Below are 22,664 nucleotides of genomic sequence, written 5' to 3'. Positions count from 1 at the left end.
ACTTCAGGTAACTCTGCATGATGAAATTGAAATTGGGCACTGTGGATTAGCACAGATGCCCCCTTCGGAAATAAAACTTCATGGCCTGGCGGCTGGGTGTCTGGCGGATGATTCCCTCATGGGTTCCCGCACGATAAAGTCCCACGCTAATGACGTCATCAACCCTAACCCAGAAATACCCATTTTTGTTAACTCCTTAATGTCTGACCCACCATACTTGCACCACAATAAAACTGCGGGAGCATTCAACAATTCAACCTTATACAGATATCTATATTTCTATCATCAGTTGACTTTTTGTACCCTACACCTGCAAGTTCCTGGATGTGTGAACACTACTTCTAAACCGCCCACCATACTTCTACATTTTGGAGAGAGAGAGAGGGAAATGGAACAAGACATACTGAACGGTAAATATATGAATGAAAAGGTGGTTAAGAGGTAAAAGGCACCCCATGTTTTTTATGGTGGGCAGATGCAGAAAAACGCTATTCTGATATCATACACAACCGCTGTTAAAGTAGTAGCTATAGTTTACAGGACAATGGGACATGGCATGTTGACCTATATCTATAAAGGTTAGTGTAAAAAGGAGGGTGGACAGGTGCAGGGACGTCTCAACGGAAGATTCTTGTATCACAAGCAATCCTCTGTGTGATGTTAGATAGTATCTATGGTAGTGTATACAGGGCTATTACAGAAGTCACAAATCAACCTACTGGATACTAATTCCTCCTCAGGCAGCTATAGGCAGCTACTGTTACAGCATTCTTCACGGGCATGAGGGTATTCAACATGCTGATCCATGGTGTGTTTGTCTGTGTGTGTGTTGTCCCCCTTACCATCAGAGTCCAGTTGATCTTTGTTGGGTGTCAATCTACAGTTGTCCCTATCGTCAGGGATACCGTCATTGTCATCGTCGAAGTCACAGGCGTCCCCCTTGCCGTCCTTATCGTGGTCGGCCTGGTTGGAGTTGGCGACGTAAGGACAGTTGTCCAGGTTATTCTGGTGACCGTCTTCATCGATATCCTGGTTGTTGTCACACTGGTCTCCTACAAGGTCATTGTCTGTGTCAGCCTGTTAAAGAGGAGAGGACAGGAGAGGACAGGAGTGTTACAGTGGCCAGCATGATAAAAAAAAAATCAAACATTTTCCTGAACTTTTCCAAATGTTTTCCAGAAATCCCGGTTGCAAGATCCCCAGAGTGAGGAATAAGAAGGGTCATCCAAATCCTTCAACTGGGAATGTCTAGAAATCCTGTGAATTTGGGGAGCGTTTCTGGAATTTTGCAACCCTGATAGCGATGATGTCCTTTTTGTAATTACATAAAAGGCAAAGTGACTGTTCTTTATTCCCACCTGGTCAGGGTTGTGTAGCAGAGGACAGTTGTCACACTGGTCACCGACTCCATCCATGTCAGTGTCCTTCTGGTCATTGTTGTACAAGTACGGGCAGTTGTCTTGCTCGTTTAGGATTTCTAAAGGAATAGGGAAATGGACATTAAACAACATGCAGCGGTAATATCATGTGTGCAGGACATATCTGTAGTCATAATCCTAGATATTTGCTTGCCTGTTCTTGCATGTGGCATTTCGCCTTCCGTGCCATAGAAGTTGCTAATGCTAATCAATCACTTCATGGTTGAGGGCGGAAAGATTAATCGCAAAACCGTGCCAGCTGGTCATTCCTTTGCATGATTTACTATCCTGCAATAATCCATCAAATATTTTCTGAGTATTCATTAAGATTTTTTTTTTTTTAAATGTCATGACTAGTTCAGAGCCAACTACTGTCAATAGCAATACAAATGAATGACTTTTAAATAATATATTACACGAAATATAAAAGTTATAAGAGTTTAAGGAGCCTTTCCCTGTTCTCACTTAATATCATTATAATACAGCAAAGTATCATGTTTAGTAACATGGTAAGAAAAGGCTAGTACCATCTCCATCAATGTCGATAGCACAGGCGTCACCTTCCCCATTGTGGTCTGTGTCGATCTGGGCAGGGTTGTGTTCGTAGGGGCAGTTGTCACAACGATCCCCCACATCATCCTTATCAAAGTCAAACTGTCTGGGGTTGTACATTAGAGGACAGTTGTCCTGAGGAGAGAGAGAGAGAGCATCAAGTCAAACTGTCTGGCGTTGTACAGGAGAGAACAGTTGCCCTGAGGAGGGAGAGAGAGAGAGAGAGAGAGAGAGAGAGAGAGAGAATCAAGTCAAACTCTCTGGCATTGTACAGGAGAGGACAGTTGTGCTGAGGAGAGAGAGAGAGAGAGAGCATCAAGTCAAACTGTCTGGGGTTTTACAGGAGAGGACAGTTGTCCTGAAGAGAGAGAGCATCAAGTCAAACTGTCTGGGGTTGTACAGGAGAGGACAGTTGTCCTGAAGAGAGAGAGCATCAATTCAAACTGTCTGGGGTTGTACAGGAGAGGACAGTTGTCCTGAAGAGAGAGAGCAGCGAAATGGGAATGATTAGAGTGTCCGTTTTCTTGGAGAGGGCATTTGATTCGCTATTGAACTCATCTAAATACCCTGATGAAGACATTTGCTGAAAAATGTGTTGGTTTTAACAATCAAACATTGACCTTTGAAGCAAACTTCCATTGTCATACACTCTTAGAATAAAGGGTTCCAAAACAATTCTTCGGCTGTCACCAAAGGATAACTATTTTGGTTCCAGGTAGAACTGTTTTTGGTCCCAGATAGAATCCTTTTTGGTTCTAGATTGTACTTTTTTTTCTAAGACTGTAGCAAGAGTTAGTGAAACTTTTCATCCATCATCTATTTAACACATTTGCCTTATAAAAGATATCTTACTCTTTCATCCACGATTCCATCGTTGTCATCATCCTGGTCACAAGCGTCTCCCTGACCATCTTTGTCAAAATCTTCCTGTCCAGAGTTAGGCAGGTTGGGGCAGTTATCCTGTTAAATATTGATAAATAAATGGAAACAGTTTTAGAAATAGCCACAGGAAGAAAAATGTCAAACATTGTCATACCGTAAGATTAGAAAATGTGGAAAATCTGCAGGTCTGTTGTTGAGGATAAAAGTTATTAGGACAGTTTCCTGGACTTAATAAGATTTAGCCTAGTCCTGGACTAAAGCGTATGCTCAATTGAGAATCTCAATTGAAAGTCCTTTTTATTCCAGGAAGGTCTAGACTTAAAAATGCACTCCACAATCTTAAGCACAATAAATGTGTAACATATTGCACGAATTGGATTGGTAACATATCACACCAAATGGATTACGTAGTACACAAAAATAGGGACCAGTTTTGGCTCGTGAGCACCACTTTCAAAACTACTGGCTGATATTATACAAAAGTTCAAGAGTGCATATTTAAATGGGGACTAGAGACTAGGCTTACTCTGGATCCAGGAAAGTGGCCCACAGAGAACATAAAGTTAGAGTCTGTTACCTTTTTGCAGTGATAGGTGGCGTTGGCCCCACACACCAAGTTCTGATTAGGCCATCCATCCAGGTCTGAGTCCTCTCCACAGATGAAGCCATCACCAGCGTAGCCGATCCTGCACTCACACTTGTACATGGGTTCACTAAAGTGGCTGATGTAGATACACTCTGAGGACCGGTGACAGTTGTGGGTCTTGTCTTTGCAGGGGTTCTCTGGCTCGCAGACCTGGGGGGAGGGAGGGAGAGAGAGAGAGCATCAAGTCAAACTCTCTGGCATTGTACAGGAGTGGAGAGTTGTCCTGAGGAGAGAGAGAGCATCAAGTCAAACTGTCTTGGGTTGTACAGGAGAGGACAGTGCATGAGCATAATAAACGTTCTGTAAATCAGTGAGTCTCATTTCTTGGGGTGAAGTGTATTCTCAGATGTCATGTTATGTTCTGTCATGTCCTCTGCTCTGCCATGAACCCTGTGGATTCTGCTACAGTGTTTTATGTAGCTACGGCAAGAGAATCAAAGACAACACTGTCGTATCTGTATTGCTACAGATGTCCATCAATAGGAAGTGATTTGATGCCACTCCGTGACCTCATATGCTACAAAGTTACAACAATGTTACGTGATGACCAATAACAAGGCCTTTCTTTTTTTCATCAGCTCTGGGAAACAGATGAGACAATGAGACAATTCCCCTTTCCCCTTTCCTCAAATCAATGTGTACGATGTTGGCCTAGGATCAGAGCCGGTACAGTTTTTAAAAGCCAGTGACAAAGCAATGATTCACAAGGTCTGTTACGCAATGTTAGGGCAGAACAGCAGATCTAGGTTCAAATACTATTTGAGATCTTTCAAATACTTTAGCCTGTAGTTTTTTTTTTACTATTCCATTGTTCATTGTGCCAGGCAAGCTCAATCAAGTCCAGATAAAGAATTGTAAATTATTTTAAATAGTATTTGAACCCAGGTCTATTGGATAGTGGAGTGATGATTCAACTTTCCAAAACAAATCTGTGTGTGAACTCAATTATCATGGTTTCAAAGCAGAAACGATGTATGTATGCCACAACAGATGTTGTCAATTCTACGTCTATTCCACATTGGTTCGACGTAATTTCAGAAACAACGTTGATTCAACCAGTGTGTTCCCACTGGGAAATAGCTATTGACATGACAGAGCTGCATTAAACAGTAATACATGTGTTGCTAGAGTGGAAACGTAGATAACACAAACAACAACATCAGAGAGACATAGACATCACTTTATAGTTCTCATCCCATCTAAGACCTCCACTCATACTGTAACACCAAGCACAGGTGAAGTATGAAGAGAGAAGTATAGCAGATGTTTGCTATTATATATACACATCTCTATATATCTATATCTATATCTATATATATATTATATATATCTATCTATATATATATATATATATATTACAGCTTCATAACATTCTCCCTCTCTCTCTCCTTATACAGAGTCAAGGTGTGCTATGTTCATGCATAGTGGAGTCCACCCTTGCAGCAGAGTGTAGACTCATTCTAAAAATGTGGGCCACTAATAAATCACTGATGATGGGCGATTAGGCCTGACTCACAGTTGGCGAGGTGTTCGATGGGGTTGAGGTCATGGCTCTGTACAGGCCAGTTAAGTTCTTCCACATCGATCTCAAAAAAACATTTCTGTATGGACCTCGTTTTGTGCACAGGTGCATTGTCATGCTGAAACGGCAAAGGGCCTTCCCCGAACTGTTGCCACAAAGTTGGAAGCACAGAATCGTCTAGAATGTAATTGTATACTGTAGAGTTAACATTTCCCTTCACTGGAACTAATGGGCCTGAACTATGACAAACAGCCCCAGACCATTATTCGTCCTCCACCAAACTTTATTGTTGGCACTATGCATTTGGGCAGGTGGTGTTCTCCTGGCATCCACCAAACCCAGATTTGTCCTTCGGACTGCAGGTGGTGAAGCATGATTCATCACTCCAGAGAACGTATTTCCACTGCTCCAGAGTCCAATGGCGGTGAGCTTTACACCACTCCAGCTGAAGCTTGGCATTGCGCATGGTGATCTTAGGCTTGTATGCAGCTGCTTGGCCATGGAGACCCATTTCATGAAGCTCCCAACTAACAGTTCTGCTGCTGATGTTGCTTCCAAAGGCAGTTTGGAACTCGGTAGTGATTGTTGCAACAGAGGACAGGTAATTATTATAGCGCGTCAGCACTTGGCGGTCCCATTCTGTGAGCTTATGTGGCCTACCACCTTGTGGCTGAGCCATTGTTACGCCTAGACATTTCCCCTTCACAATAACAGCACTTACAGTTGACCAGGGCAGCTCTAGCAGGACAGAAATGTGATGAACTGACTTGTTGGAAAGGTGGCATCCTATGACGGTGCCACGTTGAAAGTCACTAAGTTCTTCAGTAAGGCCAATCTAATGGAAATTGGATGGCTGTGTGCCCAATTTTATACACCTGTCAGCAACGGCGTAAATGCAGTCTAAATAATACACTAGACCTAAAACCGATGTTGAGTGATACAGACGTACCTGTTTGTTCTTCTTGGCAGCTTCCACCCCCATGCCGAAGGGCTGCGTTCCCTTGTAGCGGGGTGGGCAGGACAGACAGTGGAACCCTGGGTCTGTGTTGATGCAACGCGATGCTCCACCAGCTTTAAAGCATATGTCAGACACCATGTCACACTGAGGAGGAAGAGGATCAAATCAATCAATCAGAGAGCAGAGACCATGTCACGATGAGGAGGAAGAGGAGCAGATCAATCAGAGAGCAGAGACCATGTCACGATGAGGAGGAAGAGGATCAGAAGTAGATTATATCAAATTGATCAATCATAAAATCAATCAAATAAATTGATCTATCAGAGATCATGTGACACTGTGGCGGAAGAGGATCAGAATAGATGATATTCAATCGATCAATAATAAAATCAATCAGATCAATCAGGGAACATGTGACACTGTGGAGGAAGAGGATCAGAATGAGATGTAGATTCTAAGTAGGGCAATAGGTCATGAATATGAATGAGTAAAGGAAGATCCTAAGGTTAGACATAGCCTGGGGATGAAAATGTATTTAGGGCTAAGGTTAAGGTTAGTGTTAACCATTAGTTAGTGGGTTAACCAAGTATCTGACTTGTGTAACATGCTTCTTTAACCCAAAATTACCTCGTTGACGTCTTCGCAGTGGGTTCCGTTGCCGCGGAAACCGAGAGGGCATGGCCCACACTCCCAGGATCCGTCGGGGGCACTGTTACAGTCCACTCCTCCGAAGCATGGGTTAGACAGACAACCGTCTGACAGGGAACAATAACGCAGTGGTTAGAAAAGACTTTTAACAGAGTTAGAAAATACTTTTAACAGAGTTAGAAAATAGTTAGAACTAAAGCAACCGTCTGACAGGGAAGCAATTCTCCATAGTTTGTTGGCGACTGGTTAGGAAGAGAACCAGGACATGCCTAATGCAGCTACATTTGGACATTTGTTTATTTAGAATATTGACATTCAGCTTCCCCAGGTTGTTCACTTCAGGTTGCTCTCTTCATTTCTCTCAAAGTTAACAGGTTTCAGTGCTTTCAAAGCTTGTTGACCAAACACAATGTGCATTCTACAAAGAGGCAAAACACATCCTTCCAGACTTTGTTATCAGCACAAATATTTGACAAAAATTTGCCTGGAGGCCATTCTTAGAGCACTTATCACAGGAATGTTGAAATTAGAAATAATAACTCAACTGGAATGCAAGAATGAACTGGAATAACTCAAAGGGAGTAAGGAAGGTTAAAATGCCTCAAAGGGAAAGAGAAAGGGATGAGGGTTTGGGTCAGAGGTGCTGAATGGGACACACAAACACACACACTCACCGATAGGGCATTCTTGTTTGTTGCAGGCATCACTGTCGTTGGTCTCCCCAGGGCACTTCTTGCCTCCGTACTGGGGTTCGGGGCTGTTACAGACACGGGTCCGACCCTTAACTCCACCCCCACAGGTTGCCGAGCAGATCGCCCAAGGCGACCACGGTCCCCAACCACCGTCAACTGCACATGGACAACAAATAAACAGTTAGTAGATCATCACAATGTTTGCTGATCTCTTAGATCACAATGGGGGCTAGTCTTCCAAGAGTCCATGGGGAGGTTTTACAATCTTTGATAAGACATGACTGTCTTATCAAGTCTATTTACTGTAAGAAAGTGTAGCAAAGAATTACAGTAGTAGTTGTAGGCCTACAGTCATACACAGGAAATATGTAACCACTTTGCATCCATTCTGTAGTGGCCAGTGCACTCTCAGTTTTATGAAAGACAGACACATAGCACTGTTAGCATGTGAACTTCTATACGAGTGGGTAGAGGTGTAAAACTCTTCTACTTCTCCCTGTTTGTAAATCCAAGTAAGTGGGTATGAATCAGACCAAAATACTTGTTCAAACTACTTTATACTGGATTCAAACAGTATTTGATATCTTTCAAAAGAAATAGTCTAGCTCAATCAATGCACAGCTAAATTATTTGAAAGAAAGCTAAAATGTTAAACCCAGGTCTGGTATGGACATTGTGTCTATAGTCTTGCTCTAGACAGACTGGTTGCCTCCCCGGATGCAGGATTTCCAAGACAACATTGTCTATGTTGTCCTGCTAGGACCACCATACTCACTGGGACAGGGCTTGGCCTCACAGCGCTGTGTATCTCTCCCCTGGCCCTCACAGTCCTTGCCCCCCAGTTGTGGTGTGGGTGCGTTGCAGTGGCGTATCCTGGTGATCTGGCCCTCGCCACACGTCACTGAGCATGATGACCAGGGAGACCACAGGCTCCACCCACCATTCTGACGAACTGAACACACACAGTTAAGTCAGAGCATAGGGAAAAGACATGTGTAATATATTCAGATTCAAATATTGTATTGCTGGGTATTTTGGTTGCAGTATACTGGGTACTAGTGAGTCAGTGCACAACCCTGCACGGGATCTATTTACCACAACAAACAAACAGACAGACAGACAGACAGACAGACAGACAGACAGACAGACAGACAGACAGACAGAGACAAACAAAGACAAGTCACAGGGTTTTGAGCCAGAGAGGGATGAGGTCTCTGTCCAACCATCTCCACCCCAGCAGAGCAGCGTTCCTCTAGATTTCTATTTATTTCTCCTGTTCCAACATGACACATCTGCTTCTACTGACATACATACTCACACACACACACACACACACACTCACATAGCAACTGCAGGAAAATATTGTTTTTATGTTGTAGGTGGAGGCCCGAAGCTGAAAATGGTGAAGTTGATCGATCCCTGTCATCATTCATCATTCTTATGATGACTATAACTTTGTTGGCATCTTCAATTCTTGCACAATTTCTCATAAAAAATATATTTCAACACTATCTGCTCAGGCAAATTTGCTGAACTGCTAAATTTGTAACCAATCAGAACTCCTGTACATACAGTGCCTTGCGAAAGTATTCGGCCCCCTTGAACTTTGCGACCTTTTGCCACATTTCAGGCTTCAAACATAAAGATATAAAACTGTATTTTTTTGTGAAGAATCAACAACAAGTGGGACACAATCATGAAGTGGAACGACATTTATTGGATATTTCAAACTTTTTTAACAAATCAAAAACTGAAAAATTGGGTGTGCAAAATTATTCAGCCCCTTTACTTTCAGTGCAGCAAACTCTCTCCAGAAGTTCAGTGAGGATCTCTGAATGATCCAATGTTGACCTAAATGACTAATGATGATAAATACAATCCACCTGTGTGTAATCAAGTCTCCGTATAAATGCACCTGCACTGTGATAGTCTCAGAGGTCCGTTAAAAGCGCAGAGAGCATCATGAAGAACAAGGCACACACTAGGCAGGTCCGAGATACTGTTGTGAAGAAGTTTAAAGCCGAATTTGGATACAAAAAGATTTCCCAAGCTTTAAACATCCCAAGGAACACTGTGCAAGCGATAATATTGAAATGGAAGGAGTATCAGACCACTGCAAATCTACCAAGACCTGGCCGTCCCTCTAAACTTTCAGCTCATACAAGGAGAAGACTGATCAGAGATGCAGCCAAGAGGCCCATGATCACTCTGGATGAACTGCAGAGATCTACAGCTGAGGTGGGAGACTCTGTCCATAGGACAACAATCAGTCGTATATTGCACAAATCTGGCCTTTATGGAAGAGTGGCAAGAAGAAAGCCATTTCTTAAAGATATCCATAAAAAGTGTTGTTTAAAGTTTGCCACAAGCCACCTGGGAGACACCTGGGTGCTCTGGTCAGATGAAACCAAAATGGAACTTTTTGGCAACAATGCAAAACGTTATGTTTGGCGTAAAAGCAACACAGCTGAACACACCATCCCCACTGTCAAACATGGTGGTGGCAGCATCATGGTTTGGGCCTGCTTTTCTTCAGCAGGGACAGGGAAGATGGTTGAAATTGATGGGAAGATGGATGGAGCCAAATACAGGACCATTCTGGAAGAAAACCTGATGGAGTCTGCAAAAGACCTTAAGACTGGGACGGAGATTTGTCTTCCAACAAGACAATGATCCAAAACATAAAGCAAAATCTACAATGGAATGGTTCAAAAATAAACATATCCAGGTGTTAGAATGGCCAAGTCAAAGTCCAGACCTGAATCCAATCGAGAATCTGTGGAAAGAACTGAAAACTGCTGTTCACAAATGCTCTCCATCCAACCTCACTGAGCTCGAGCTGTTTTGCAAGGAGGAATGGGAAAAAATGTCAGTCTCTCGATGTGCAAAACTGATAGACATACCCAAAGCGACTTACAGCTGTAATCGCAGCAAAAGGTGGCGCTACAAAGTATTAACTTAAGGGGGCTGAATAATTTTGCACGCCCAATTTTTCAGTTTTTGATTTGTTAAAAAAGTTTGAAATATCCAATAAATGTCGTTCCACTTCATGATTGTGTCCCACTTGTTGTTGATTCTTCACAAAAAAATACAGTTTTATATCTTTATGTTTGAAATGTGGCAAAAGCCTGAAATGTGGCAAAAGGTCGCAAAGTTCAAGGTGGCCGAATACTTTCGCAAGGCACTGTACCCCTCATGATGAAGGCAGCCAACTTCTATCTACGATGTAAACACAGCCTCTTGTGAAAACACGAGCTGCTGTCTGATGAAGAGGAACAGATATAGCTAGCTAGCTTCCAAAGACTGAAATAAGATAAATGTGTTTTCGAGTACCCTTGAAACATGCAGCATGCAATACGAATTGTCTTGATTGTATGAAGAGGTAACTCTGTTGACCTTTAAGCCAATTTATTGAAAGCTAGCCAATGTTACAGTAAATAACCATTTTTGTGTATCATTAGTATCTGTCAGTGAACCCATTTTATTGAACCATGCTTTGGCACGATTATACAGTGCCGTGCGAAAGTATTCGGCCCCCTTGAACTTTGCGACCTTTTGCCACATTTCAGGCTTCAAACATAAAGATATAAAACGGTATGTTTTTGTGAAGAATCAACAACAAGTGGGACACAATCATGAAGTGGAACTACATTTAGTGGATATTTCAAACTTTTTTAACAAATCAAAAACTGAAAAATTGGGTGTGCAAAATTATTCAGCCCCCTTAAGTTAATACTTTGTAGTGCCACCTTTTGCTGCGATTACAGCTGTAAGTCGCTTGGGGTATGTCTCTATCAGTTTTGCACATCGAGAGACTGACATTTTTTCCCATTCCTCCTTGCAAAACAGCTCGAGCTCAGTGAGGTTGGATGGAGAGCATTTGTGAAAAGCAGTTTTCAGTTCTTTCCACAGATTCTCGATTGGATTCAGGTCTGGACTTTGACTTGGCCATTCTAACACCTGGATATGTTTATTTTTGAACCATTCCATTGTAGATTTTGCTTTATGTTTTGGATCATTGTCTTGTTGGAAGACAAATCTCTGTCCCAGTCTCAGGTCTTTTGCAGACTCCATCAGGTTTTCTTCCAGAATGGTCCTGTATTTGGCTCCATCCATCTTCCCATCAATTTCAACCATCTTCCTTGTCCCTGCTGAAGAAAAGCAGGCCCAAACCATGATGCTGCCACCACCATGTTTGACAGTGGGGATGGTGTGTTCAGGGTGATGAGCTGTGTTGCTTTTACGCCAAACATAATGTTTTGCATTGTTGCCAAAAAGTTCAATTTTGGTTTCATCTGACCAGAGCACCTTCTTCTACATGTTTGTTGTGTCTCCCAGGTGGCTTGTGGCAAACTTTAAACAACACTTTTTATGGATATCTTTAAGAAATGGCTTTCTTCTTGCCACTCTTCCATAAAGGCCAGATTTGTGCAATATACGACTGATTGTTGTCCTATGGACAGAGTCTCCCACCTCAGCTGTAGATCTCTGCAGTTCATCCAGAGTGATCATGGGCCTCTTGGCTGCATCTCTGATCAGTCTTCTCCTTGTATGAGCTGAAAGTTTAGAGGGACGGCCAGGTCTTGGTAGATTTGCAGTGGTCTGATGCTCCTTCCATTTCAATATTATCGCTTGCACAGTGCTCCTTGGGATGTTTAAAGCTTGGGAAATCTTTTTGTATCCAAATACGGCTTTAAACTTCTTCACAACAGTATCTCGGACCTGCCTGGTGTGTTCCTTGTTCTTCATGATGTTCTCTGCGCTTTTAACGGACCTCTGAGACTATCACAGTGCAGGTGCATTTATACGGAGACTTGATTACACACAGGTGGATTGTATTTATCATCATTAGTCATTTAGGTCAACATTAGATCATTCAGAGATCCTCACTGAACTTCTGGAGAGAGTTTGCTGCACTGAAAGTAAAGGGGCTGAATAATTTTGCACGCCCAATTTTTCAGTTTTTGATTTGTTAAAAAAGTTTGAAATATCCAATAAATGTCGTTCCACTTCATGATTGTATCCCACTTGTTGTTGATTCTTCACAAAAAAATACAGTTTTATATCTTTATGTTTGAAGCCTGAAATGTGGCAAAAGGGGGCTGAATACTTTTGCAAGGCACTGTATGTCTAATTTCAATGTAACTAGATGCAGGCTAAGATAAACATTCAATCATACACTTCACATAGAAACCCCAATAAAAGGGTGGGTGTGTGTGTCATGTGCTAGAATGGAGGTTTAAAAAACGACAGCTGCATACCCACTTTAGCCAATACATACGGCATAACCTACACATTTAGGACACCTTGCAATACAATCTTCTCTAAAAACACAATGTGCTCTGCAATAAGATGACCAGAGTTTTCTAAATAACCAGAGTTGCTTTCTCAAATAGCAGCTGCCCAATACCATGGTGGACATGCTGGATGCATTGGAGTATAAGATATGGAGAAGGATAAAGAGCAGCAGTTGGGAAATTAATGTTTGAGGTTCAGATACTACATGTTCAGTGAATGTGAGTATATTTAGGTGGTTTAAATGATACAATTTCCTACTAACCTTCTAAAAGTTGACGGTGCCAAAATCTTGGCAATCATTATTTATTTTCATTATTTTAGTAACTATGACTGAGTGTGAGATACAGTTGAAGACGGAAGTTTACATGCACTTAGGTTGGAGTCTTTAAAACTTGTTTTTCAACCACTCCACAAATTTCTCGTTAACAAACTACTGTTTTGGTAAGTTGGTTAAAACATCTACTTTGTGCATGACACAAGTAATTTTTCCAACAATTGTTTACAGACAGATTATTTCACTTATAATTCACTGTATCACAATTCCAGTGGGTCAGAAGTTTACATACACTAAGTTGACTGTGCCTTTCAACAGCTTGGAAAATTCCAGAAAATGATGTCATGACTTTAGAAGCTGATAGGCTAATTGACATCATTTGAGTCAATTGGTGGTGTACCTGTGGATGTATTTCAAGGCCTACCTTCAAGCTCAGCGCCTCTTTGCTTGACATCATTGGAAAATCAAAAGGAATCAGCCAAGACCTCAGAAAATAAATTGTAGACCTCCACAAGTCTGGTTCATCCTTGGGAGCAATTTCCAAACGCCTGAAGGTACAACGTTCATCTGTACAAACAATAGTACGCAAGTATAAACACCAGCTGTCATACCGCTCAGGAAGGAGACGCGTTCTGTCTCCTAGAGATGAACGTACTTTGCTGCGAAAAGTGCAAATCAATCCCAGAACAACAGCAAAGGACCTTGTGAAGATTCTGGAGGAAACATGTACAAAAGTATCTATATCCGCAGTAAACAAGTCCTATATCGACATAACCTGAAAGGCAGCTCAGCAAGGAAGAAGCCACTGCTCAGGAGCAAGCAAAAAAAAAGCCAGACTACGATTTTCAACTGCACGTGGGGACAAAGATCGTACTTTTTGGAGAAATGTCCTCTGGGCTGATGAAACAAAAATAGAACTGTTAGGCCATAATGACCATCGTTATGTTTGGGCTTGCAAGCCGAAGAACACAATCCCAACCGTGAAGCATGGGGGTGGCAGCATCATGTTGTGAGGGTGCTTTGCTGAAGGAGGGACTGGTGCACTTCACAGAATAGAGGGCATCATGAGGGTGGAAAATGATGTGGATATATTGAAGCAACATCTTAAGACATCAGTTAAATGTTAAATCAGTCAGGATGTTAAGTCACGAATGGGTCTTCCAAATGGACAATGACCCCAAGCATACTTCCAAAGTTGTGGCAAAATGGCTTAAGGACAACAAAGTCAAGGTATTGGAGTGGCCATCACAAAGCCCTGACCTCAATCCTATTGAAAATGTGTGGGCAGAACTGAAAAAGCGTGTGCGAGCAAGGAGGCCTACAAACCTGACTCAGTTACACCAGCTCTGTCAGGAGGAGTGGGCCAAAATTCACCCAACTTATTATGGGAAGCTTGTGGAAGGCTACCCTGTCACGTTCTGACCTCTATTTCCTTTGTTTTTGTATTTATTTAGTATGGTCAGGGCGTGAGTTGGGTGGGCAGTCTATGTTTGTTTTTCTATGTTTTGGGGCAGTTCTATGTTTTCGGCCTAGTATGGTTCTCAATCAGAGGCAGGTGTCATTAGTTGTCTCTGATTGAGAATCATACTTAGGTAGCCTGGGTTTCACTGTGTGTTTGTGGGTGATTGTTCCTGTCTTTGTGTAGTATTCACCAGATAGGCTGTATTAGGTTTTGAGTTCTCACGTTTCTTGTTTTTTCGTTAGTTTGTTCATGTATAGTGTCGTGAATAAAATACAATGAACAACCACCACGCTGCGCTTTGGTCCGCCTCTACTTCACAAGAAGAGAATTGTTACAGAATCACCCACCACAACAGGACCAAGCGGTGTGGTAATGGGCAAAGGAAAAAGCAGCAGCAGGAGCAGCGCGAGGAGGTATGGACATGGGAGGACGAATTAGACGGAAGAGGACCCTGGGCTCAGCCAGGAGAATATCGCCGTCCCAAAGAAGAACTGGAGGCGGCGAAAGCGGAGAGGCGCTGGTATGAGGAGGCAGCGCGGCGTCGTGGATGGAAGCCCGGGAGTCAGCCCCAAAAATTTCTTGGGGGGGGGCTAACAGGGAGTATGGCTACGCCAGGTAGGAGACCTGAGCCAACTTCCTGTGGTTACCGGGGGGCTAGAGAGACCGGGCAGGCACCGTGTTATGCTGTGGAGCGCACGGTGTCCCCAGTGCGGGTGCACAGCCCGGTGCGGTACATTCCAGCTCCGCGTATCGGCCGGGCTAGAGTGGGCATCGAGCCAAGTGCCATGAAGCCGGCTCTACGCATCTGGTCTCCAGTGCGTCTCCTTGGGCCGGCTTACATGGCACCAGCCTTGCGCACGGTGTCCCCGGTTCGCCTGCATAGCCCAGTGCGGGCTATTCCACCTCGCCGCACTGGCAGGGCGACCGGGACCATTCTACCGGGTAAGGTTGGGCAGGCTCGGTGCTCAAGAGCTCCAGTGCGCCTGCACGGCCCGGTCTATCCGTCACCACCTCCACACCCCAGCCCTCCGGTGGCAGCTCCCCGTACCAGGCTGTCTCTCCGGCCCATCCGTCCAGAGCCTTCCTCCTCTCCAGCGCTGCCGGAGTCTCCCGTCTGTCCGGCGCCTCTGCCGGAGCCTCCCGCCTGTCCGGCGCCTCTGCCGGAGCCTCCCGCCTGTCCGGCGCCTCTGCCGGAGCCTCCCGCCTGTCCGGCGCCTCTGCCGGAGCCTCCCGCCTGTCCGGCGCCTCTGCCGGAGCCTCCCGCCTGTCCGGCGCCTCTGCCGGAGCCTCCCGCCTGTCCGGCGCCTCTGCCGGAGCTTCCCGTCTGCCCGGCGCCTCTGCCGGAGCTTCCCGTCTGCCCGGCGCCATCGGAGCTTCCCGTCTGCCCAACGCCGCCCGTCTGCCCAGCGCCGCCAGTGCCGCCCGTCTGCCCAGCGCCGCCAGCGCCGCCCGTCTGCCCAGCGCCGCCAGCGCCGCCCGTCTGCCCAGCGCCGCCAGCGCCGCCAGCGCCGCCCGTCTGCCCAGCGCCGCCAGTGCCGCCCGTCTGCCCAGCGCCGCCAGTGCCGCCCGTCTGCCCAGCGCCGCCAGTGCCGCCCGTCTGCCCAGCGCCGCCAGTGCCGCCCGTCTGCCAGGAGCCGCCAATGCCGCCCGTCAGCCAGGAGCCGCCAGTGCCGCCCGTCAGCCAGGGGCCGCCAGTGCCGCCCGTCAGCCAGGGGCCGCCAGTGCCGCCAGTCAGCCAGGGGCCGCCAGTGCGCCAGTCAACCAGGGGCCGCCAGTGCCGCCAGTCAGCCCAGCGCCAGCGCCGCCAGTCAACCAGGGGCCGCCAGTGCCGCCAGTCAGCCAGGGGCCGCCAGTCAGCCAGGGGCCGCCAGTGCCGCCAGTCAGCCAGGGGCCGCTAGAGCCCCTCCGCCCGGAGCAGCTGTCCCTCTGTCCCGAGCAGCTGTCCCTCTGTCCCGAGCAGCTGTCCCTCTGTCCCGAGCAGCTGTCCCTCTGTCCCGAGCAGCTGTCCCTCTGTCCCGAGCAGCTGTCCCTCTGTCCCGAGAAGCTGCCCCTCTGTCCCAAGCAGCCCCTCTGTCCAGTGGGGTCATTGAGAGGGGTGGGCATGGTGAGTAAGCCACGGAGGCGGACAATAAGGCGGACTGAGACAATGGTGAAGTGGGGTCCGCGTCCCGCGCCAGAGCCGCCACCGCGGACAGACGCCCACCCAGACCCTCCCCTATAGGTCAAGGTTTTGCGGCCGGAGTCCGCACCTTTGGGGGGGGGTACTGTCACGTTCTGACCTCTATTTCCTTTGTTTTTGTATTTATTTAGTATGGTCAGGGCGTGAGTTGGGTGGGCAGTCTATGTTTGTTTTTCTATGTTTTGGGGCAGTTCTATGTTTTCGGCCTAGTATGGTTCTCAATCAGAGGCAGGTGTCATTAGTTGTCTCTGATTGAGAATCATACTTAGGTAGCCTGGGTTTCACTGTGTGTTTGTGGGTGATTGTTCCTGTCTTTGTGTAGTATTCACCAGATAGGCTGTATTAGGTTTTGAGTTCTCACGTTTCTTGTTTTTTCGTTAGTTTGTTCATGTATAGTGTCGTGAATAAAATACAATGAACAACCACCACGCTGCGCTTTGGTCCGCCTCTACTTCACAAGAAGAGAATTGTTACAGAATCACCCACCACAACAGGACCAAGCGGTGTGGTAATGGGCAAAGGAAAAAGCAGCAGCAGGAGCAGCGCGAGGAGGTATGGACATGGGAGGACGAATTAGACGGAAGAGGACCCTGGGCTCAGCCAGGAGAATATCGCCGTCCCAAAGAAGAACTGGAGGCGGCGAAAGCGGAGAGGCGCTGGTATGAGGAGGCAGCGCGGCGTCGTGGATGGAAGCCCGGGAGTCAGCCCCAAAAATTTCTTGGGGGGGGGCTAACAGGGAGTATGGCTACGCCAGGTAGGAGACCTGAGCCAACTTCCTGTGGTTACCGGGGGGCTAGAGAGACCGGGCAGGCACCGTGTTATGCTGTGGAGCGCACGGTGTCCCCAGTGCGGGTGCACAGCCCGGTGCGGTACATTCCAGCTCCGCGTATCGGCCGGGCTAGAGTGGGCATCGAGCCAAGTGCCATGAAGCCGGCTCTACGCATCTGGTCTCCAGTGCGTCTCCTTGGGCCGGCTTACATGGCACCAGCCTTGCGCACGGTGTCCCCGGTTCGCCTGCATAGCCCAGTGCGGGCTATTCCACCTCGCCGCACTGGCAGGGCGACCGGGACCATTCTACCGGGTAAGGTTGGGCAGGCTCGGTGCTCAAGAGCTCCAGTGCGCCTGCACGGCCCGGTCTATCCGTCACCACCTCCACACCCCAGCCCTCCGGTGGCAGCTCCCCGTACCAGGCTGTCTCTCCGGCCCATCCGTCCAGAGCCTTCCTCCTCTCCAGCGCTGCCGGAGTCTCCCGTCTGTCCGGCGCCTCTGCCGGAGCCTCCCGCCTGTCCGGCGCCTCTGCCGGAGCCTCCCGCCTGTCCGGCGCCTCTGCCGGAGCCTCCCGCCTGTCCGGCGCCTCTGCCGGAGCCTCCCGCCTGTCCGGCGCCTCTGCCGGAGCCTCCCGCCTGTCCGGCGCCTCTGCCGGAGCCTCCCGCCTGTCCGGCGCCTCTGCCGGAGCTTCCCGTCTGCCCGGCGCCTCTGCCGGAGCTTCCCGTCTGCCCGGCGCCATCGGAGCTTCCCGTCTGCCCAACGCCGCCCGTCTGCCCAGCGCCGCCAGTGCCGCCCGTCTGCCCAGCGCCGCCAGCGCCGCCCGTCTGCCCAGCGCCGCCAGCGCCGCCAGCGCCGCCCGTCTGCCCAGCGCCGCCAGTGCCGCCCGTCTGCCCAGCGCCGCCAGTGCCGCCCGTCTGCCCAGCGCCGCCAGTGCCGCCCGTCTGCCCAGCGCCGCCAGTGCCGCCCGTCTGCCCAGCGCCGCCAGTGCCGCCCGTCTGCCCAGCGCCGCCAGTGCCGCCCGTCTGCCAGGAGCCGCCAATGCCGCCCGTCAGCCAGGAGCCGCCAGTGCCGCCCGTCAGCCAGGGGCCGCCAGTGCCGCCCGTCAGCCAGGGGCCGCCAGTGCCGCCAGTCAGCCAGGGGCCGCCAGTGCGCCAGTCAACCAGGGGCCGCCAGTGCCGCCAGTCAGCCCAGCGCCAGCGCCGCCAGTCAACCAGGGGCCGCCAGTGCCGCCAGTCAGCCAGGGGCCGCCAGTCAGCCAGGGGCCGCCAGTGCCGCCAGTCAGCCAGGGGCCGCTAGAGCCCCTCCGCCCGGAGCAGCTGTCCCTCTGTCCCGAGCAGCTGTCCCTCTGTCCCGAGCAGCTGTCCCTCTGTCCCGAGCAGCTGTCCCTCTGTCCCGAGCAGCTGTCCCTCTGTCCCGAGCAGCTGTCCCTCTGTCCCGAGAAGCTGCCCCTCTGTCCCAAGCAGCCCCTCTGTCCAGTGGGGTCATTGAGAGGGGTGGGCATGGTGAGTAAGCCACGGAGGCGGACAATAAGGCGGACTGAGACAATGGTGAAGTGGGGTCCGCGTCCCGCGCCAGAGCCGCCACCGCGGACAGACGCCCACCCAGACCCTCCCCTATAGGTCAAGGTTTTGCGGCCGGAGTCCGCACCTTTGGGGGGGGGTACTGTCACGTTCTGACCTCTATTTCCTTTGTTTTTGTATTTATTTAGTATGGTCAGGGCGTGAGTTGGGTGGGCAGTCTATGTTTGTTTTTCTATGTTTTGGGGCAGTTCTATGTTTTCGGCCTAGTATGGTTCTCAATCAGAGGCAGGTGTCATTAGTTGTCTCTGATTGAGAATCATACTTAGGTAGCCTGGGTTTCACTGTGTGTTTGTGGGTGATTGTTCCTGTCTTTGTGTAGTATTCACCAGATAGGCTGTATTAGGTTTTGAGTTCTCACGTTTCTTGTTTTTTCGTTAGTTTGTTCATGTATAGTGTCGTGAATAAAATACAATGAACAACCACCACGCTGCGCTTTGGTCCGCCTCTACTTCACAAGAAGAGAATCGTTACATACCCGAAACGTTTGACCCAAGTTAAACAATTTAAAGGCAATGCTACCAAATACTAATTGAGTGTCTGTAAACTTCTGACCCACTGGGAATGTGATGAAAGAAATAAAAGCTTAAATAAATCATTCTACTCTACTATTATTCTGACATTTCACATTCTTAAAATAAAGTGGTGATCCTAGCTGACCTAAAACAGGACATTTTTACAAGGATTAAATGTCAAGAATTGTGAAAAACTCAGTTTAAATGTATTTGGCTAAGGTGTATGTAAACTTCCGACTTCAACTGTATGTTTTCCATCATGTACGTTTCATGCATATACATACGAACAAAGAACACAATCAACAAATAGTGTTTCACCCTTTATTGAGTACGGAGACAAATAGCAAAGGTGTCTCAGGCGGTATTTGAAGTGTCTAAATATAGTGTAACCTACCAATCAATGTATATCAAGTGCCGTGGAGGGCACTATCTTACAATGTTGCAGTCCTTTACTCTCTATGCCGATAGCCTGGACCTCTGATGGACACTGTAGAACTGTCATCAACACATGATTCAGTATTCCCCTTTCTCTCTAGGAGTATTTGTGAACCCAGGTCCTCTAGGCGTATCGAAAGGATCACACCCTGGTCACCATATGTAGCTGACAGCTGTAGAGAGAGACAATTGCCTTAGCAGAATGCAATCTAAAGCTTGTGTGGTCCAGAGATGAGAACTCTACCATCTATGTCAAAAGCCTGGGCTCCTGACTGGGACAATAGAATTCTCCCCACTGCATGGTACAATAGTAAAATGATCTGTTTTTCACCTCTGATTCTACATTGAATTTAGTCTTTGAGATGCTCAAACAAGTACGTGTATCTGTAGTTGGTGTTCTTCAACACTAAACTGCACTCGATTGTGTAAGACAAAACACACAAAGGAAAGACAACAGCCATATGCATTTTTGACCTCAATGTCTAAATAGTGACAGCAGGGCTAGTTCAAACTGCAGGACTTGGTGAATAGATTATGGGAGACAAAAGTGAGAGACAATAATGAATAAAGATGCTCTAACAAGCATGTGTATCTGTAGTGGGTGTTCTTCAACTCTAAAATGCACTAGACTGTGTAAGATAAAACAGGCAAATGCATATGCGATCCCAATGCCTAAATAGTGTTCAAACAGCTAGTTCAAAGTGCAGTATGATGGTTCTCCTCATAGGTGAGTGAATCAGCCAATGCTTGGTGAATAGCACTTGATCGATCTCTAAGAGCAGGAAAAAGGGAGAGCTGAATAGATCATGTGAGACAAACGTGAGAGACATCACAGTAAAGAAATGTAGTTTGTGAGCTAGAAAATGAACTTACTGACAGTCTGAGGAAGGGTGCTCTGCAATCATCCTACTCCAACTATTGACAAGGATAATGTGACATTTCTTATTTGTCAGTATGAATGAAATAAGTGGGTCCTGTCTTGATGACTGTATTAGATTTCACTACTTGTCCTATAGATTTTTGTAGTCTTCAATTATTACAGGGAATAAACTGATTGCGGAATGACATGCTAGCTAGTGATACAGCAATCTGCTCCTGCTAGCTAGAAACATATGTACTTGTTGTAACTAGCTACTGTAGCTAACTAGCAAGCTAGCTAGATTACTAAGGTTGCTGTGTTCTAAATTGGGAGTCATTTTACAGCTTGCATTGATGGTATCATGTTTCTCTAACTAAATAAGTAGAAATAAAATAAAAATACTTCACCTGATAGCAGTTTGTTGGATGGCGATCTCTCTCTAGATGTCACCAGCTTTTTACTATGTTAGACATGGATAACGTGATTGGCAGATGTGATTAGCAGAGATAATACCATGGATAGTACACGAGTTGTGATTGGTTTACAGATTAGCACTCTGCGGCGTTAGTGTGTCCAGCTAGCGAACATAATAGTAAGTATTTAGAAAAAATATGCAAGAATTGACAACAAAAATAGAACTGTGTTAAGAAGAAATAAATATAATAAACAACAGCTCCTCCCTCGTCGAAATCTAAAGCGGATAGCTTGCTATGGCCCATCACCTATTTCCTGTCTGTAAACCTATTATGATGCTGTTTTGGTTTGTGCTAAAACTACTCTAACTTAGTCAGTGGTAATGGTATGAGTTGGGAGCAAGCAGAGATACCATCGTGCTCACCCATAGGTCCTTTGTTGGTCTAATCAAATCAAGTCAAATCAAACTTTATTTAAAGTGCATTTAAAAATTGCAAAACACATTAGAATAAAACAAGAAAACCAATAGTGTCTAATCAATAGAGTTCAGCAAACAACAAGGTAGGTTCACACAAAGTGGACTGCAGCAGAGACGTTGAGACTCACCTCGGCTGTCACATTTTCCCAGGCTGCATTTCCTGGTCTGGATGGATGGTCCGGAGCAGGTGTTACTGGTGGCATCACATGAGCGTCCCCTCTGTTGAGTACCTGTCCCACAGGTGACAGTACACTCTGTCCACTCCGACCAGGGGGACCAGCCGTCCTCACTGTCCTTAGCTGGAGGAAACAGAAACACACAAGGGGTTATTGACAAATCATGTTTTATTCTGGCTCTGATATTGAAAACCTGCTTCCTTGGAAAAAGGCTTTATTTTTTAAATATTTTTTATTACAAAATAAGCTCTCAGGTGATATTTCCCCCCCCCCCCCCCCCCCCCCAATGCAATAAAATGTAAAATAAATGGAAACGTCAAAATAAACGTGCTATCTTTCTAAAATGAAGTCAACTCATCGTATTATTGCATCTTTTCCCCACCACACCCTCTCCTCTACAGTCTCTCGCATTGTTTGAGCTTGGAACGGATTCAAAAGCTGCAGAGAAACAAAGCTCTGGCCAGCAGTCTGCTTTGATTTGTAGGTTTTATATCATGGTTCTAAGTCCACAGTGACCATTTCAGAGTATGAAAGCATTGCAGCCTGTAGTACCTCTGGTTTCATGTAGAACCATAAAACATGTGGTCGTCCCTTTACAGACCATCCGGTTTACAACAATAACACTGCTATATTATTAAAGCGTGATATGCATGGTAACGTTGTTTCTCCAGTACTCAGATCTGGCATCGGAGGCGTTGTATTTAGAAAGGACTTCAGCCAAATGTGAAATGAATCAAGGTGTGTGTGTGTGAGAGAATGCGTGTTACAGTAGTTGTTTATTGGTCAATGTGATGCCATTGTTTTTACAGTGCACGGGAGTCTAGTTTTCACTTCAGTATGTTTTGTAATTGCGATTACTCCTGTAAAGCTTACTTAAACAGTCATTAAAGGTGTGGTCTGCAATTTGTAAA

At 46.6% G+C, this 22,664-nt stretch overlaps 1 protein-coding gene across 7 annotated transcripts in view; it reads right to left on the bottom strand.

Annotated features, from left to right (window-relative positions):
* The window catches only part of thbs2a (thrombospondin 2a), a 42,796-nt gene that overhangs the window by 7,564 nt on the left and 12,568 nt on the right, over window positions 1-22,664 (bottom strand). For 6 of the 7 annotated variants that reach the window (XM_036956189.2, XM_090212995.1, XM_036956190.2 and 3 more), the window contains 10 exons: window positions 21,706-21,876; window positions 8,094-8,270; window positions 7,301-7,474; window positions 6,606-6,733; window positions 5,970-6,122; window positions 3,430-3,648; window positions 2,823-2,930; window positions 1,946-2,105; window positions 1,359-1,477; window positions 843-1,077 (listed from right to left, as the gene is read on the bottom strand). In XM_036956189.2, the coding sequence (XP_036812084.1) occupies window positions 843-1,077; window positions 1,359-1,477; window positions 1,946-2,105; window positions 2,823-2,930; window positions 3,430-3,648; window positions 5,970-6,122; window positions 6,606-6,733; window positions 7,301-7,474; window positions 8,094-8,270; window positions 21,706-21,876 (1,644 nt within the window). Of the gene's footprint in view, window positions 1-842; window positions 1,078-1,358; window positions 1,478-1,945; window positions 2,106-2,329; window positions 2,447-2,822; window positions 2,931-3,429; window positions 3,649-5,969; window positions 6,123-6,605; window positions 6,734-7,300; window positions 7,475-8,093; window positions 8,271-21,705; window positions 21,877-22,664 lie in introns of those variants that run through there. The other variant, XM_090212998.1, reaches the window with a different exon arrangement.

This window comes from Oncorhynchus mykiss, chromosome 20, assembly GCF_057628025.1.
Source record: "Oncorhynchus mykiss isolate SJ-2025 chromosome 20, ASM5762802v1, whole genome shotgun sequence".
NCBI lineage: Eukaryota > Metazoa > Chordata > Actinopteri > Salmoniformes > Salmonidae > Oncorhynchus > Oncorhynchus mykiss.
This window is presented reverse-complemented; position numbering and strand designations above follow the sequence as displayed.